This window comes from Octodon degus, unplaced genomic scaffold (genome assembly GCF_000260255.1).
Source record: "Octodon degus isolate 3935 unplaced genomic scaffold, OctDeg1.0 scaffold00009, whole genome shotgun sequence".
NCBI lineage: Eukaryota > Metazoa > Chordata > Mammalia > Rodentia > Octodontidae > Octodon > Octodon degus.
The window spans coordinates 16243869-16260253 of record NW_004524585.1 but is presented as its reverse complement, the minus strand read 5'-3'; the positions used below and the strand labels follow the sequence as shown (position 1 = coordinate 16260253).

Below are 16385 nucleotides of genomic sequence, written 5' to 3'. Positions count from 1 at the left end.
ACTAAACTAAAGTCAAAATGGATTAAAGATCTAAACATTAAAGCAGAGACACTAAATCTCCTGGAAGACAAAGTAGGAGGAACTCTTGAAGACATAGGGCTAGGCAAAGAGTTCATGAACACAAATCAAATCGCACAAGAAACAGTTGAAAGAATTAGCAACTGGCACCTGTTCTTACTGAGAACTTTTTTCACGTCAAAAAAAATTACCAACAAAGTGAAAAGACAACTCACAAAGTTGGAAAAACAAATCATGATAAATAAGTACTCAGACAAAGGTCTGCTCTCTAGAATTTATAAAGAACTAAAAAACACTAGGGACTCAAAATTTTAAGACCTAGTTCAGAAATGGACATCTGAGATGAACACATGCTTCTCAGAGGATGAAATTAAAGAAGCAAATAAATATATGAAAAAATGCTCCACATCACTAGCCATCCGCGAAATGCAAATTAAAACAAAATTGAGATATCATCTCACCCCAGAAGGAATGGCTATAATAAAAAAATCACCCAACAAAAAAACGTTGGAGAGGCTCTGGGGTAAAGGAACCCTTCTCCACTGCTGGTGGGAATGCACACTGGTGCAACCGTTATGGAAATCAGTGTGACGACTCCATAGAAAAGTTGGACTGGAAATCTCATTTACCAGCTATTCCTCTACTGGGAATTTTCCCGGAGGATCTGAAAACATCATATCATAGGGATATATGTGTGCCTATGCTTACAGCAGCACAATTTGTGATAGCCAAATCTTGGAAACAACCAAGAAGGCCATCACCTGAGGAATGAATGAAAAAGATGTGGTATTTTTACACAAAGGAGTATTATTCAGCTATAAAGAATGATAAACTCAAAGCCTTTATATCTAAGTGGATCCCATTTGCAGATCTACTCATAAGTGAAATAAACCAGACACACATGTGTAAATATCATATAGTTTCCGTAGTATAAGAACTCAAAAGAAGAAATACAAATAGAAAGGCATAATACAAGTAAAAGGAAAGCAGGAACTCAAGGACTAATTAAGAGAGGGAAAGGAGAAGAGCTAGGAGACATGACAGTGACAAGCCATACAATTATATGTAGAAGATGGGCAAGGCAATGACCCTGAGAATCTCCAGAAGATTTCTGAATCTAGCAGTTAACTGGAAAGATTCTCACCCTAACTATATATAGTGATACCTGTGAACTAAGCAACTGCACTGAAGATGGTAATCTGTAATACTAGTTTCATGCTCGGAGTACCTGTCATTCTGGTCTTCTGAATACGGGCTGCTTGTCATCACATGCCAGTAGCTGCTGTGCTCTCTCAGGTAGATGATTGTTGAAAAAAAAGGAGGTGGTGAATGACGGCAAGAGACAGGAAAAGGAATTTTGTGGGACTGTCCTATTTCAAGGTTGTATAGGGTTAGATTTTTGGACTTATGTGTAAACATAAGAAGTATATAATTCTTTATGCTTATTTTTAAAATATATTCTAATTTTTAAATGTTTTCTCATCATATTCTGTAGGGACTTAAAGTTCAACATATCAATACTTGATGAAAAATACCTCTTCCATGTTATGCCTAAGATGGTTGATATTCAGACAGATAGTGAGGTTAAGCTTAACAGCCTAGGTTATATGGTAATAACAATAAGCTTGTCTTCTGGAGGGTTAATAACCTAAGTTTGCAGACCAAAATTAGAGAAAAGGGAGGGCCTTAAGGAAAGCCAACATTTTGGCCCTAGCCTTCCAAAGTTAATTAAGAGTCAGGACATATGAGAACTTGTACTGTAACGTCATGTAACTTAGTAGTATCTCAAATTTTCTGATCAAGGAGATTATGGGGCCAAAGAGGAAAGTGATCGATGATTTAGAGTGTGCCTAAGCAGAGTCAAATGGACAGAAAACATTCACTCGGGCATTCACAGACAGCACACTGGCCAAGCAATGGCTGTGACTCATCCACATGGCTGACACTGACCAAGGTTCTACAATCTGAGGTATAGGATCTCAGGATAAATCCTGAGGGGATTTCACTGACCTTATCAGACCCAAAAGCTACAATTCTTGTTGCATAGGTACTGCTTTACCCTGGTCTTAACCATCCAGCAGAAAAGTATAAAAACGAAGTATAAGAAGTAGAGCCAGGCTGTTATGTTGAACTGTAGGGGACTCAGGTCAACAATTTCTGACATTGCCAGTGAAGCGGAAGACCCAATACTACTATGGGCTACTGGACTCTTTTAGAATATTTTGCTGAGTTCACACACCTATAATATTCAAATAACGGAACTTAACAAAAAAGGGGATACAGATGAATATCCATTTTGTATCTGTGTATTCAAAATGGTTAGGATAGCTATATAGTTACATTCTCTTAATGAATAGAAGGATTTGCTCTAATAGTGTTTCTAAATAGGATATCACGCCCCCCTCTTGTACAGCAATTAACCACTAGGAAGAATGTATGCAAGGTGTTAATTATTGAAACTGTCCTACCAATTTGTTTCAAATTGTCTCATTGCTATTTGTTTCTCAATAAAATTATGGGTTCAAAAAGAAAAAAAAGAATTAACAACTGGGACCTCCTCTTATTGAGAAGTTTTTAAATGTCAAAAGAAATTACCAAAAAAGTGAAAAAATAACCTACAAATTTTGAAAAAAATCTTAATACACACTTAGACAAAGGTCTGCTCTCTAGAATTTATAAAGAACTAAAAAACATTAAGGCCCCAAAATGTAAAGACCCAATCCAGAAATGGGCATCCGAGATGAACACACACTTCTCAGAGAATGAAATTAAAGAAGCAAATAAATATATGAAAAAATGTTCCACATCACTAGCCAACTGTGAAATGCAAATTAAGACAACACTGAGATACCATTGCACCCCAGAAAGAATGACTATCATAAAGACATCAACCAACAACAAATGTTGGAAAGGCTGTTGGTAAAAGGGAACCCTTCTCCACTCCTGGTGGGAATGTAGACTGGTACAACCATTATGGAAATCAGTATGGAGAGTCCTTATTAACTAGGACTGGAAATCCCATTCAAGCCACCTATCCTCCTTCTGGGAATTTTCCCAGAGGAATTGAAAACGTCATATCATAGTGATATATGTGCACCTATGTTTATGGCAGCACAATTTGTGATAGCCAAGTCTTGGAAACAACCAAGATGCCCATCACATGAGGAATGGCTGAAAAAGATGTGGTGTTTTTATACAATGGAGTATTACTCAGGTATAAAGAATGATAAACTCAAAGCCTTCATATTTAAGCGGATGCCACTTGAAGATACACTTACAAGCGAAATAAACCAGACCCACATGTGTAAATATTGCACAGTCTCCCTAGTATAAGAACTCAAAAGAAGAAATACAAATAGAAAGGTGTAACACAAGAGGAAAGCGAGAACTTGAGGAATGGACAATGAGAAGAGGGCAAGGAAAAAAGCTGGGAAACAGGACAGGGACAAAGCCATACATTTATATGCACAAGATGGGCAAGGCAACGATCCTGAGAAACACCAGCAGGTTTTTGAAACTAGCGGTTAATTGGTAGGATTCTCACCCTGACTAACTATACATGCTGATACCTGTGAACCAAGCAACTGCACTGAAGATATAGCAATGTGTTATAGAAGGGTCATGCTTGGAATGTCTGTCATTCTGGTCTTCTAAATACGTACCTCTTGTCATGACATACAAATTATTACCATACTGTCTCACAAGTAAATAATTTTTTAAATGGGTAATAAATTTAAAAAAAAGAGACAAGAAAAAGAAAAAAAAAAAAAAAAGGTCACAGGACTATCCTGCTACAATGCTGTATATGGTTAATTTCTAAATTTCTTTGTAAAAAATATGCAATTGTTTATTCATATTAAAAACAGACTTAAAAAGTATCATGTTCATCATGAGAACCTAGTTTTAACTTGAATTAAAAAAACACATTAAGAAAGCACAAAAATTATATACTGCAGTCATTTGAACCACCTTGAACAACACAGAAGAGATTTTTGAAGAACAATGAGATTTTTCTAATTGAGGTCAAAATGAATATTCCCATACCTGTTGACGACTACTAAGATCCAGCTGCTTCCAAAACTGGAAATCTAGACAGAGATCACGCCAGTACTTGCAGACCAATGATGCAGAAAGGCAACGTTCATCCAGGGACAAATTGGAAAATATCTGTAAATAAAAAGGAAACATTTTATTTTGTGGTTAATATTTCCAATGCACAGGAAGAGGCTTTTATTAGTTAGAAAAATTAACTGTTAAAGAAAATTATCTTGAATACAAGTGGCTGGAAAAGTCATTGTTAAGGATTATTCTAGACAGGAGCTAAGAACACAGACTGCAAGGGAAGAGAACAAAGGGATACTATCATGCATGTATGAGTCTGTATATTCATTTGAATTATAAAAAAAATTGGAAGAATAAGCAAAAAATAATAAAGAATGCTTATCTTTATGGAAAGAGAGAAAAGACTATGAAGAGGACAAGGATGAAAGTGAAATTAAAGATCTCTACTTGACCTTGGAATTATATGACTTTTTATGCTTTAGAAAACATAAAAAATTTAGACTTTTAAACATTTTTAAAATGTTTTAGACTTTTTCTGTTTAAGAAAAAAGAAACCATAAGAAAAACACTTTACCTAGATGGTATCTTTTTCCAGAAATTCATAACCTCAATCTAATCCTGAGAAAAAAGTACACACCAAATATGGGACATTCTACAAAATATCTAAGCAGAACTCAAAATAGTCAATCATGAGAAACAAGAAAAAACTGAGGAACGACGATAGTTCAGAGGAAGACAAAATGATAAGTAGTGAATTCCTAAATCAATCCTGTGACAGAAAAGGACATTACAGCAAAAACTGGTAAAATCCAAATAAAACCGGAATTCAATTAACACAATGCACCAATGTTCATAGTTTCAGCAAATGTACCACAGTACACTGACAGATAATTAAATCTGAGAGAGCAAACTGGATATAAGAGTACAGTGATACCTCAGTTATCCAATTCAATTTGTTCCAAATGTGTGTTCAAACACCAAAAAGTTTTTTTCCATTAATGGAAAAAACACTGGTTCTGAGACCCAAAAATTACAATTAGTTTTTCAGAACTTTAACAAATTTTGTAATGATTTCTTTCTTTAACCCTACTGTGGTTCTCACAGTTTTTTCCTTTTAGCTTTATTGCTCGTAGTATCACTATCTTTTTTTTTTTTTGGAGCCATGGTTACAACATTTTACACAAATAATACACACACAAAGCACAATCACAAACGTTTTAACACACTAACACAAGCACTGTACAGTGTCTGGGCAAGTGTGGCATGTTAGACTGAAATGTCACACTCGTTAAGGTCCTTGGTAAGAAGTGCCACATGACTCACTCAGCCTGTAGATTTTTTCAAATTGATTTTTAATTGGACTATAGAGCAAAGTTAGGAAGACTGAGCAGATTTTTTTCTTGAACTTCACTGTTCAAATAGTAGAAAGTTCAATCTTGGAGTCATCTGACAACTGAGGTATCATTATACAGGGAACTCTAGTATAATTTTGCACTTTCCCTAACAGGGCCACTGTGGGAATTTGAGTGTACATAAAGTTTGTGAACAGTTCTGAAACTCAGCAAGAGTAAGCAGAACTTAAAAAATTTTTATCATAACTATAAGCTGAAATTGTTTGCCTCTGTACAATCAGAAGATGTAGATATCTCATCTAGAATATATACTATGCTTAAATCTTGAGTCTTGGGAAAACAACTGCCTGTCCTTCCTAAACAAAGGATCCAGTTCTTCTTCTCCAAAAGTATCCAGTGAAAAGAGAATATGCATAAGAATCACCTAATGAATGTACCTCCAATACCAGCAAACATGTAGTAAGCCTATTATAGCCTTTCACTTGTACTTCTTACAACTTAAACTTCTGGACAACATACTAAAAGCAACTACCCAGGACTCTAAAAAGGTTAGTAATGGGTGGACTACTAAGCAAAGCAAAATTGTGAAGAATGACAAGAAAAAATAGGAATGAGTGTTCTTGGTTTATCTGAATGTTTGTATGTTTTTCTTTTCTGCTCCTAGCTTGAAATTGAGAGTAGTACCTTGTAGAACGGTACAGCAGTCACAACAAGCAAAAAGTCAGAGAAAAGGTCACCATTCAGGACAAAAGGCCAGAAAAATGTACCTCTACAAGACAAAGGATGTGAGAAGAATCTTCATATTTTGTTTCTTTTCCTTTTTTCTTCCTAGATCCCATACCCTAAGTGCTGCCTCAGTAGTAGAATTACAGTGTGGCTGCTGTGCAGGCACCTTCTTTCTACCAAAGGAGGAAGGAATGGAACTCTGTGCTTCGAGGAACGTGCAAGGACTCCTCTGTACTTTTTTCTGATCCCTTTACCATGAAAGCAGCCCCAGTCACAAAAAACTTTCTTGCTGCCACGGTGGCTTACATATCGCTGATGGAAATTCCATCTTTCTAGCCAGAAAACAAAGTTTTACTGGCATATAGTCTGGCACACCCCTTTTTGCGTGACTGTGCCAATAAAGCTTCATTTACAAAAAAACTGGCAGCATATTTGGCTTGCCCAGGTCTACAGCCTGAGACATATGCTTTATAATATATGCACAAGTTATAAATTCTTTCTAATCAATACTTTAGCTGCATTTCATAAATGTTGATATGTACTATCCAGTTCAAAATATTTTCTAACTTTTCTTGGATATTTCCTTGATAAACGGTATTCAGAAGTGTTACATAACATCAGCAGAAATTACAGAAGAGGAAATTTCAAAAGTCTGTTCTTCACAAAAACAGCATAAACTCACAAAAACTGTTGTGATCAACTATATTAAAGCTTTAGAGCTAATAAAAGGTTTACAGGGCCAGGGATTGAGCTCAGTGGCACAAGTACTTGCCTGACAAGCACAAGGTCCAACGTTTTGATTCCCAGTAACAAAAATAAATAAATAAATAAATAAATAAAGTAAAAGGTTCACAAAAACCAGGAAAATATTTAATCAAGAAAAAGACAACTGAGTTTCAGTAAGTAAGAAAATATCTGCCAAATCACTACTGAATTATAGTGACTAAATGCAAGGACCAAATCTTATAAAGTTAGTTCAGGAAAGTCATTACGAAATAGCAGAAACCAAAAGCAGCAATAATAAAGCCTACAGAGGGGAGAGAACTTGATTTCCAGAATTGCTGTATTATAATATTCCCAGTGCCTTTTTTTTCAGTACCAGGGATGAAACTCATGACCCTGCACCTACCAGGCAGGTGCTTATGCCACTGAGCCATATCTCTGCCCCCACAGTAGCCAATGTAAAACATATAAGACAGATAATAAAATATATATAATCCACTTAATTATATACATATGTATGTGTTTATATAACAGGTATGCAAAGAATAAGAAAGCATGACCCAGTCACAAAAATAAAAGAACTTAATAGAAACTCCCTTGGAGGAAGCCCATCCCGATATTGAACTTAATTTGACAAAGATAATAAAGCAACAAAGACACGCTCAAAGAGATAAAGGGAACCATATACAAAAAAATAAAGACTGGGCATGAAGGTCAATGGTAAAGTGTTTGCCTACCACACACTGGTTCAATCCCCGATACCACAAGGAATAAAGAAAAATACAAAACAGAAAATCATGAGAGCCAAACAGATGTACAGTTGTCTCATCTAATAGAAAATACGAACAAAAAGTACAAGTTATAGAATCAAACCAAATAAAAATCTTGCAACTGAATCATGTAATAACTAAATTTATTATAGGGAATCAGTAAAAGATCAGAATAAGCACAAGTCTTAAATAAGCACACTAAAGATGGGCTATGTATACTGGCATGCACCACCACATCTGGCTAAATTTTTTTTATAGAATATTAGTGATTGTACTGTAGTATGCTATATGCCCGGGCCTTTTGATTTTTTCAGACAGGGTCTTGATAAGTTATAGAATCAGGCCTGGAACTTGTGATCCTATTACCTCAGTCTCCCTAGAATTATCAAGTTGGGGGTAAGACGACTTCCTGGCCTAGCCTATTCTTAAATCTGTCTTGACATTGATAGCTGCTTTCTGCTTCACACTCTTAGCCCCCAACCACCATTTTCCCTCAGGCACAGTTTTCACAATAAACTAGAACATGCAGGAGAGATTATCTCTTACACTTCTCTTATTTCCACCATGCCTGGTTGATTCATGGCTAGTCTCCCACTCTTCCCATTACCATCACAATCTCAGACTAGCAAATATTTGTGTCTTTCCTATCAAGTTCACCACATTTATTTATTTACTGGTAGAACCAGGGATTGAAGTCAGGCCCTTGCGCTTGCCAGGGAAGCACTTATTCTACTGAGCCATCTCCCCAGCCAAGTTCACCACTTTTAGTAGACACGTACATATTTTATATTCACTGTCACAATCTGAGTCAGTACTTTTGGCAGCAAAGCTGCAGGCTTTCCAAAATATAGTTCTTGCCACAAATGCTGGCACAGGAGGTCACAGGAGAGGCCACATGCAAAAACCGCATGGACTTCCACTATAGCACTCCTATCTGAAGCCTAAGTTTTTCCTAAGAATAATGTTTTTCCTTTTTTTGTCTACTTTTGGTTAACTTCTAGAATCTTAATACTTTTGGACAATTTTGCTACTTTATACTTGCCTTCTTCAGAAAAGATAAATAATTCTTCACAGATCTAAATCCATCTATAATGGACATTTTTATGCTCATTCTCATTTTACATGAGAAATAAGGGCTTTGGTAGGCTAGACTATTTGTTTAAAAGACAGTCTAGCCTGCAAAGACTAATATATCCCTTAGCAAATAGTATACAAAGAATGGTCCTCGTAACTGCGCAGCACCTTGTTTGTCTAGTCCTTTCTTTGAGTGTTTCCATAAACATTTTGTCTTTTTAAAAGATGACAATCACAACATTCACATCATTGACTAAATGCACATGGATATAGGATAATTTCATTCATTCAAAAGAAAAGGAATTTAGTAAATATGTGAGAAGCATGAAATTGGATATATGGCCAATTAACTCACTCTTGTAAGACCTATTATGCTAATGTGAAATATCTTCACTTATCCTCACTTCCTTTCCCTATGATGTATATAATCCAGTTCCCTGAGTTAACAAAGAAAGACTCTAAAAAAGAGGGTATACAGACGATTGTATATGTGTATTCAAAGTGGTTTGGATAGATATGTAGTTACAATCTCTTAATGAATAGAATGATTCTTGTACAACAATTAACCACTAGGAAGAATGTATGCAGTGTGTTAATTATTGAAACTGTCCTACCGATTTGATTTGCAACTGTCTCATTGCTATTTATCAATAAAATTATGGGGAAAAAAAGACTCTAGGAGAACCTGTACTGTATATCCTGTAACTCAGTTGTGTCCCAAATTTTCTGATCAAGGAGATTATGGGGCCACAGAGGAAAGTGATTGACGATATAATGTGCCTAAGAAGAGTCACATGGAAAGAAAACATTCTCTCAGGCTTTCACAGAGAGCAAATTGGTCAAGCAATGGCCGTGACTCGTCCACATGGCTGACACTGACGAAAGATCTACAAACTGCTGTACAGGGTTTCAGGGTAAGTCCTGAGGGGATTTGACTGACCTTGTCAGACATAAAAGTTACATTTTTTGTTATATAGGTATTGCTTTATCTTGGTCTTAACCATCCAGCAGAAAAGTATAAAATTGAGGTATAAAAAGTAAAGCCATATTAATATGTTGAGCTGTAAAAGGCTCAAGGCAACAACTTCTGAACCTGCCTGCCTTGTGTATAACCCACTACTATTATAGACAACTGGACTATATTGGATTACTCTGCTGAATTCATGCACCTACAATATATGAATAGAAATGGAATACACATCTCTGACAAAAATAAACAAAAAAGAGGATATAAATGGACCATCTTGTAGTGGAAAAAATATATATCTGTATATACAAAACAGCATAAATATATAGCTACTTTCCCTTAGTTCAATGAGGTTTTGAACTAACAGTGTTTAGACAAAATATCATGTCTGAATCTTGTATCAGGAACAACTACTACAAAGACAATATGCAATGTATTAATTATTGTAACTATACTACTAACCTGTTTTGAAACTATGTCATTGCTACTTCTCAATAAAATTATTAAAATATTAAAAAAAAAAAACCTCAAAGTTAGCCCTTGATAGCTACTCATTATAAAGTACCAAAAAAGACAGAATTCTTGGGGGCCTGCTGGTTAGCTCAGTCACTTAAGAGCCTGCTTATGCAAACACAGTCAGAGCAGGATACAGCTCCCCAGCTCTACCTGCCTCACCAGACCTGCCCTTAAGGCAGCCTGAGCCAGCCAAAAAATAAAAAAACAATAATAATAATAATAATAATCCTGCTCAAAGTTAGATTCCAGGGTTAGCCTCACCCCTGGAGCATGCTGACAAGGCAATTGAGACTGGGCACAGTGGCTCGCACCTGTAATCCCAGCTCTTCGGAGGCTATAAAGAGGCTGATCACTATGAGTGAAATCTAGCAATGAGACACCCTATAGATCCTTCCCTAAAAATGAAAAAAAAAAAAAAGTATATGCTATTTACCCATAAGGAAAAACAAAATTTAGTTATTTTCAAGAAAATGAATGATCTGGAAACCATCATATGGAGTGACATGAGCCAGACTCACAAATATTGCATACTCTAAAGCATGAAAACTAAAAAATATAATAAAGTGGAAGAGGAACTTCTACTGGATCAAAGAAAGGGAATAAGAGAGAGGGGAAAGGTATATGGGTGGGTAATAAATGGGATCAATATAAACAAAAGATATGGGGGATGGGGAGATGGCTCAGTGGAATAAGCGCTTCCCTGGCATGTGCAAAGGCCTGAGTTCAATCCCTGGTTCCATAAAAAAAAAAAAAAAAAAAGATATGCACTGAAACTCCCTCAGTGAATGTAAAACTAGGGGGGAGGGCAGGGAAATTGGGGTGCAGGTGAAAACGATCAAAGCATATACACATACAAGTCTACTAACACTATATCCATCAATTTATACGATCAAAAAAAACTAAAAGAAAATGAGAAGTAAAAAAAAAAAAAAAAAAAAAAATCTTGAGCTAGCCAGATAGCTCAGTGGATTAAAGTGTCAGCTTAGGCAGACTCAGGGGGTGAGGGATCCCTTCTGTACTGACCCCGCCCCTGGGGCATGCTGAGAAGGTGACTGAGACTGGGCATAGTGGCACACTCCTATAATCCCAGTGCTTGAGAGGTTGAAAAACAGGATCACTATAAATCCAATCTGTGTAGTGAGACCCTATAGAACCTGTACTAAATACATTAGAAAAAAAAAAAAAAACCAAAAACTCACTTTTTAGTAGACTAACTTAATCAACTCCTTGATAATTTGATATTCTTCAGGAAAAATAAAAAACTGAATCTGACTTCTCTCTTTCAGTACTAACTAAAACCATCCCTAGAATGCCAAAGACATTCCTTTCAAGGGTAATTTGGTAAATGGAACTTTAAATCACACATTCACAAAACAGTGTATACAACCTAATTCCTCCCACTCACTAGAAATGTTCACTCAAAGCTTTAAAAAGAGATATTATGTTTCTTCTCTGATTGTCATTTCCACATGAATTTGTTCCTGTTTTACTATCTAGAAATAAACAGATCAGGTATGAAAATTTTCCTTTGAAACACAATTCTCTCAAAAACTGCCTTGACCACTAAATCAACTGTTGGTTACAAACCTATAAAAATAAATGTTTGGGGCCAGGGAGATGGCTCAGTAGAATAAGCACTTCCCTGGCAAGCGCAAGGGCCTGAGCTCAATCCATGGTGCCACCAAGAAAAAAAAAAAATAATAATAATAATAATGTTTATTATCTACTGACAATCTCAAGAGTAAATGCTTGTAAGATAGTTTTTTAATGGTAATGATAGATTTTAATACACACACACAGCTTACTTAGCAGAGAAACAGGTCCGCTGACACAGCAAAAGAATTTAAACATAAAGCACAAAACAGTCTCCAATATTTAAACACAGGTTCAATGTAGCAAATTATTTGAATAGGAACTAGGTAAAAAATAAATTGTTGCATAGTGGTTCTGCCATATAAAATCTAATGGTGATTTCAATAGGTAGAGTTGTTACAGTTATAAAAGCAACAAGTAGCAAAGACAAAACTACTTAATTTGATCCAAAACAATCCAGTAACCAAAGACCAAATATAACAGGTTTAAGCACTAAAGAAAAATGCTACTCTCAGAGTTGACCTTTGCACAGCTATTCTCTGCTCCTCAAACTTTGTATTTAAAGGTCACACTCAACCCTATAGGCCCAATTATAAAATTAACTGCAAATTAGTAGTTTAGTGGAAGTTGTCTGGCATAAGCCCCACACAATTCAGAAATCCTCATCATAAGATCCCTAAGATATTATTCAGACATTCTTAAATATTTTGAAAAGACCTCTAAACTTGCAAATACTAAACTGGTGGGATCCCATCCTAAGGACTGCCATTCACTATAATGCCTTGGTAAGCAAATTCACGTTACCCTCCCTATTTCTGCATGCATTAAAAGGGAAGAAGAATGACCAAATGATCTTGAAAATCTGTTCTTGTTCTAAAATTATCATCATTATGATTTCCAGTAAGTCTTACTCTATATTTTAAGAAAGAACTCATTTTTGGACAGCTGTAATTATTAGAAAAAAATTTCTAAAACTCCAAACATACACACTGTTGAACACTGAAGTTCCACGTCTTTAAATATACCCTAGAAAAATATAACCACATGTGCACAGAAAACATCTATAAGCATTGTTCTTAATAGTTAAAACAAAGAAAGAAAAAGAACCCATTAGCAAAGAAATACAGTAGGGTAAAATACTACAGATAAGAAGCAGCAGCTACAAAGAACAAAAAAGCTGTAAGTGCTCACTTAAAGATCATCACACCATATCGTTAACAATAAAGTTGTAACATAGACATTTTGATGCCATTTGTGAAAGAAATATGAAAATTTTACATAGCACTTTCAGTGACAAAAATGATCTCTATCTGCACAGAATAGGACAGTAGCCACTAACCATATATGACTATAGACTTTTGAAATGTGACTACTGAAACTGAAAAACAGAATTTTAAATTTTACTTAATTTTACTTTAAATATAAATTAGAGCTAGCGCCTAATGTACTGGACAGCATGGGTCCAGAAAAACAATCTACATTGTTAACAGTAGTCACCTCTGGAGTGGAAAATAATGGGAGCATTGGAATAAAGCAAATTTTGGCTTTACCTTTATTATTTGGATATTTTAGTGTATGTGTAGTAGAAGCAAACACTATTTGGATATTTAAAATAAGAAATATTTATTATTTATGTTTAAAAAATAGAAAAAGCCCTGAGAACACTGACCCAAAATTAGCCTACCAAGCCAAAAGAATTTAATTTTTCTCTCTTGTCATAGCTAGGAAAAATTAAGCACCTAGCAGCTTTCCTCCAAATCATCCTTTCAATTACATTTCCTCGTGTTCTCGCCCAAGTTCTTCCTTTGCTCTCTCATTTTTAACGTAATAATCATTTGCTAATTTATAAGCAGCAGCAGCACAATAATGACAGCTACACAACCTTTACTGAGGTGGTGAAGTGTACTTCCTAAGGTTTTTCCAATGTGGGTGAGGGATCTCTGTTTCTATGCCACAACCCTGCTAATACTGGAAAACTAACTGTCATAGTTTCCTAAGTGTTGTGTTCTCCAAGCCAAACACCTACAATTCTGACCAAAAGCAGTCAGAAATCTTTCACCATCATACGGCACTAGTAGCTCAATTAATAATAACTCTCTCAAATTCTAACATTCCTCAAAACCTTCTCATAGCAATGTGGCACAGTCACCCAGTGTTACCAAGATTCTGAACACCTGATTTATTCATTCATTTATTAATATTTACTGAATGATACATATAGCAATGAATAAGGTATCTATGGACAACCCCTTTGGCCCCTAAAGTTTTACTTGGGTTGACAGGCATTTGACAAGTCCCTCTCTCAACTCATCCCAGACAAGTCAACTCACCTCATTCTGAGCACCACTAGTATCATGAGATTTAGAGAATATTCATTCAAGTTTCTAGTACCTATGTGAAATGGAAATCTAAAGAACATGCCCAAAAATCCAATATAATGTACAAATCCATGGGCAATTCCTAATGTTCCATAGGCCAGGTTTGCAAAAACCCACAACAAAAGTGCAAAAAAGAACAAAGCAGTAAAATAAATTTATTTTATACAGTTTCTCTTTATGATGAGATTATGTCCTTTCTCCCTTTATTGATATTAAAATGTTCTCTACTTAGAGTGGCTTAGATTGAAACATGTACCTGTTTGTGGTTTGTTCTTAAGTAGTCTTATTTGCCAAAGAAGACAGAAATGAAAATTCTATACCAAGGGCCGGCCAGATAGCTCTGCTTAGGCCGAGCAGAGCGGCCAGGGTTCCATCCCTGGAGTGCCCCTGGGGGTGCGCTGAGACAGTGACTGAGACTGAGCATGATGACTGGGCATGGTGGCACACTGCTGTAATCCCAGCGCATGGGAGGCTGAAAACAGGAGGATCACTACAAATCTGATCTACTTGGTGAGACCCTGTGGATCCTGTAGACGATGTACTAAAACACACACAGACAAAAAAAGAAAGATCTATACCAAATACCTTTTAATATTTTATCTGCCCATGCCATCCAGTGATTTAAAGAACTCTTTTAAGAAAGTTCCTTGTGTTCTAAAATGCACTTCACACAGAGCAAGCAATTTCTCTTCTGACAGATGTACCTCCTTAATGGTTAAATCATTACCTTTAGTCACTGGAAAGAAAAGCCTCCCCATTCTTTCACTGTATTATTCACAAGAACATTAATGTCACAGTAAAATAGATTCAAACACACAATTATAAATGTGCAAAAAGTCTAATCAAAAAAGACCAATGTAACTCATGGCAGTTACTTTAGAAAATACAATTAAAAAGTACCTAAATTCTTAACAAATTCGCTAATTTTAAGTATATTAATTAAACTCTAGAAAGAGATGAGGGTGAAGAAAAAATAAGAAAAGTAAATACTATTAACTGTACCACATACCTAAAACTGTCACCAACACTGACAAAACTGCAAAATTAGTGATGTAGTGACACAAAGTTTCCACAGGACACGCTTTTTTACTCGCCCCTCTCAAAGCATACTGCTGTCCTACTAATCTGTATGTTTTATAAAAGGGTAAAAATGTACGAAGACAATAAAATATATACAAATGGGGTTTTTAAGTTAAAACTAGTTTAAATACCCTAGTTCAAACCTCAGACCTGCCCTTTATGAGTGACCTTTTACAAATCATTGAACAGCTCCAAGAACCACTAGACTGTTAATTCCACAGGAGCAAAAACCATTTCGGCCTGACTCACTACTGTAAGTTTTCGCTCCACAACACTGAAAAATCAGTTTGTTTCTCGTATAAAATAAGGATGAACGGTACTTGTCTTGCAGCACGAACTGGAGGAACAAATGACATATGTATACAAAGCTCTGGCACAGGGACTGATTACAGTAAATAATCAAGGAAACTTAATCGCTATCAACTAGCTGCTATCTAACCTAAAAGCAGTGTTCGAAGACCTTTAAATACTAATATGTAAAGCCTGTACCGACGAAATACACAATGCACAAGTTACTCTCACACACACATAAACGTATATACCTATATTTCACACGTGTAAGTATATAAAACCTACAAATAGTTTGCAAACCAGTGGGTTGGCAATCTAACTACAGATCAACCCTGAAGTGTGCATAACAAACTAAAGCCATGACCTGGCGTTAGGTAGACTCCAAGTTTTTCTACTTCTAACCAGACCACGACCACAAGCACTCCTGGCCTGGCAGTCTCCCCTTCGGACGTCCCCCGGCGGTCAGGGACCCCTCCCCTGCGCAGAAGGGGAGGAGAGAGAAAGCTCGGAGGCGGGGGCCTGCGTTAGGAAAAAGGGAGCGTCCCTGCGCCTCTCGCCCAGACCCACCTTAAGCAGGATGGACGGCGGCAGTTGGTTGATGTCTGGGGCTTCGGGGGGCGGCTCCCTATGACAGTCGCAGGGATTTTCGGGGGGCTCTTGACCGTTTGCGTCGCCGCACTCGTGCTGCTGCGGAGCGGAAGAGGGGGCGGTGCCCCCGGCTCGGACCGCGTCCCCGCCGGCCTCGATGGGGGCGCTTTCGGAGGCGGGGGACGCGGGCGGGGAGCAGAGCGGCTGCGGCGCGGGCTGCTCCGGGGCCTGGCAGCAGCCGGCGTCG

At 36.7% G+C, this 16385-nt stretch overlaps 1 protein-coding gene across 1 annotated transcript in view; it reads right to left on the bottom strand.

The window, feature by feature from the left end:
• The window catches only part of Fbxl17 (F-box and leucine rich repeat protein 17), a 616731-nt gene that overhangs the window by 599374 nt on the left and 972 nt on the right, over nucleotides 1-16385 (bottom strand). Inside the window, exons 2-3 of the mRNA XM_004625466.2 lie at nucleotides 16118-16385; nucleotides 4063-4185 (exon numbers count right to left, since the gene is read on the bottom strand). Coding sequence (XP_004625523.1) covers nucleotides 4063-4185; nucleotides 16118-16385 — 391 coding nt within the window. The remainder of the gene's footprint in view (nucleotides 1-4062; nucleotides 4186-16117) is intronic.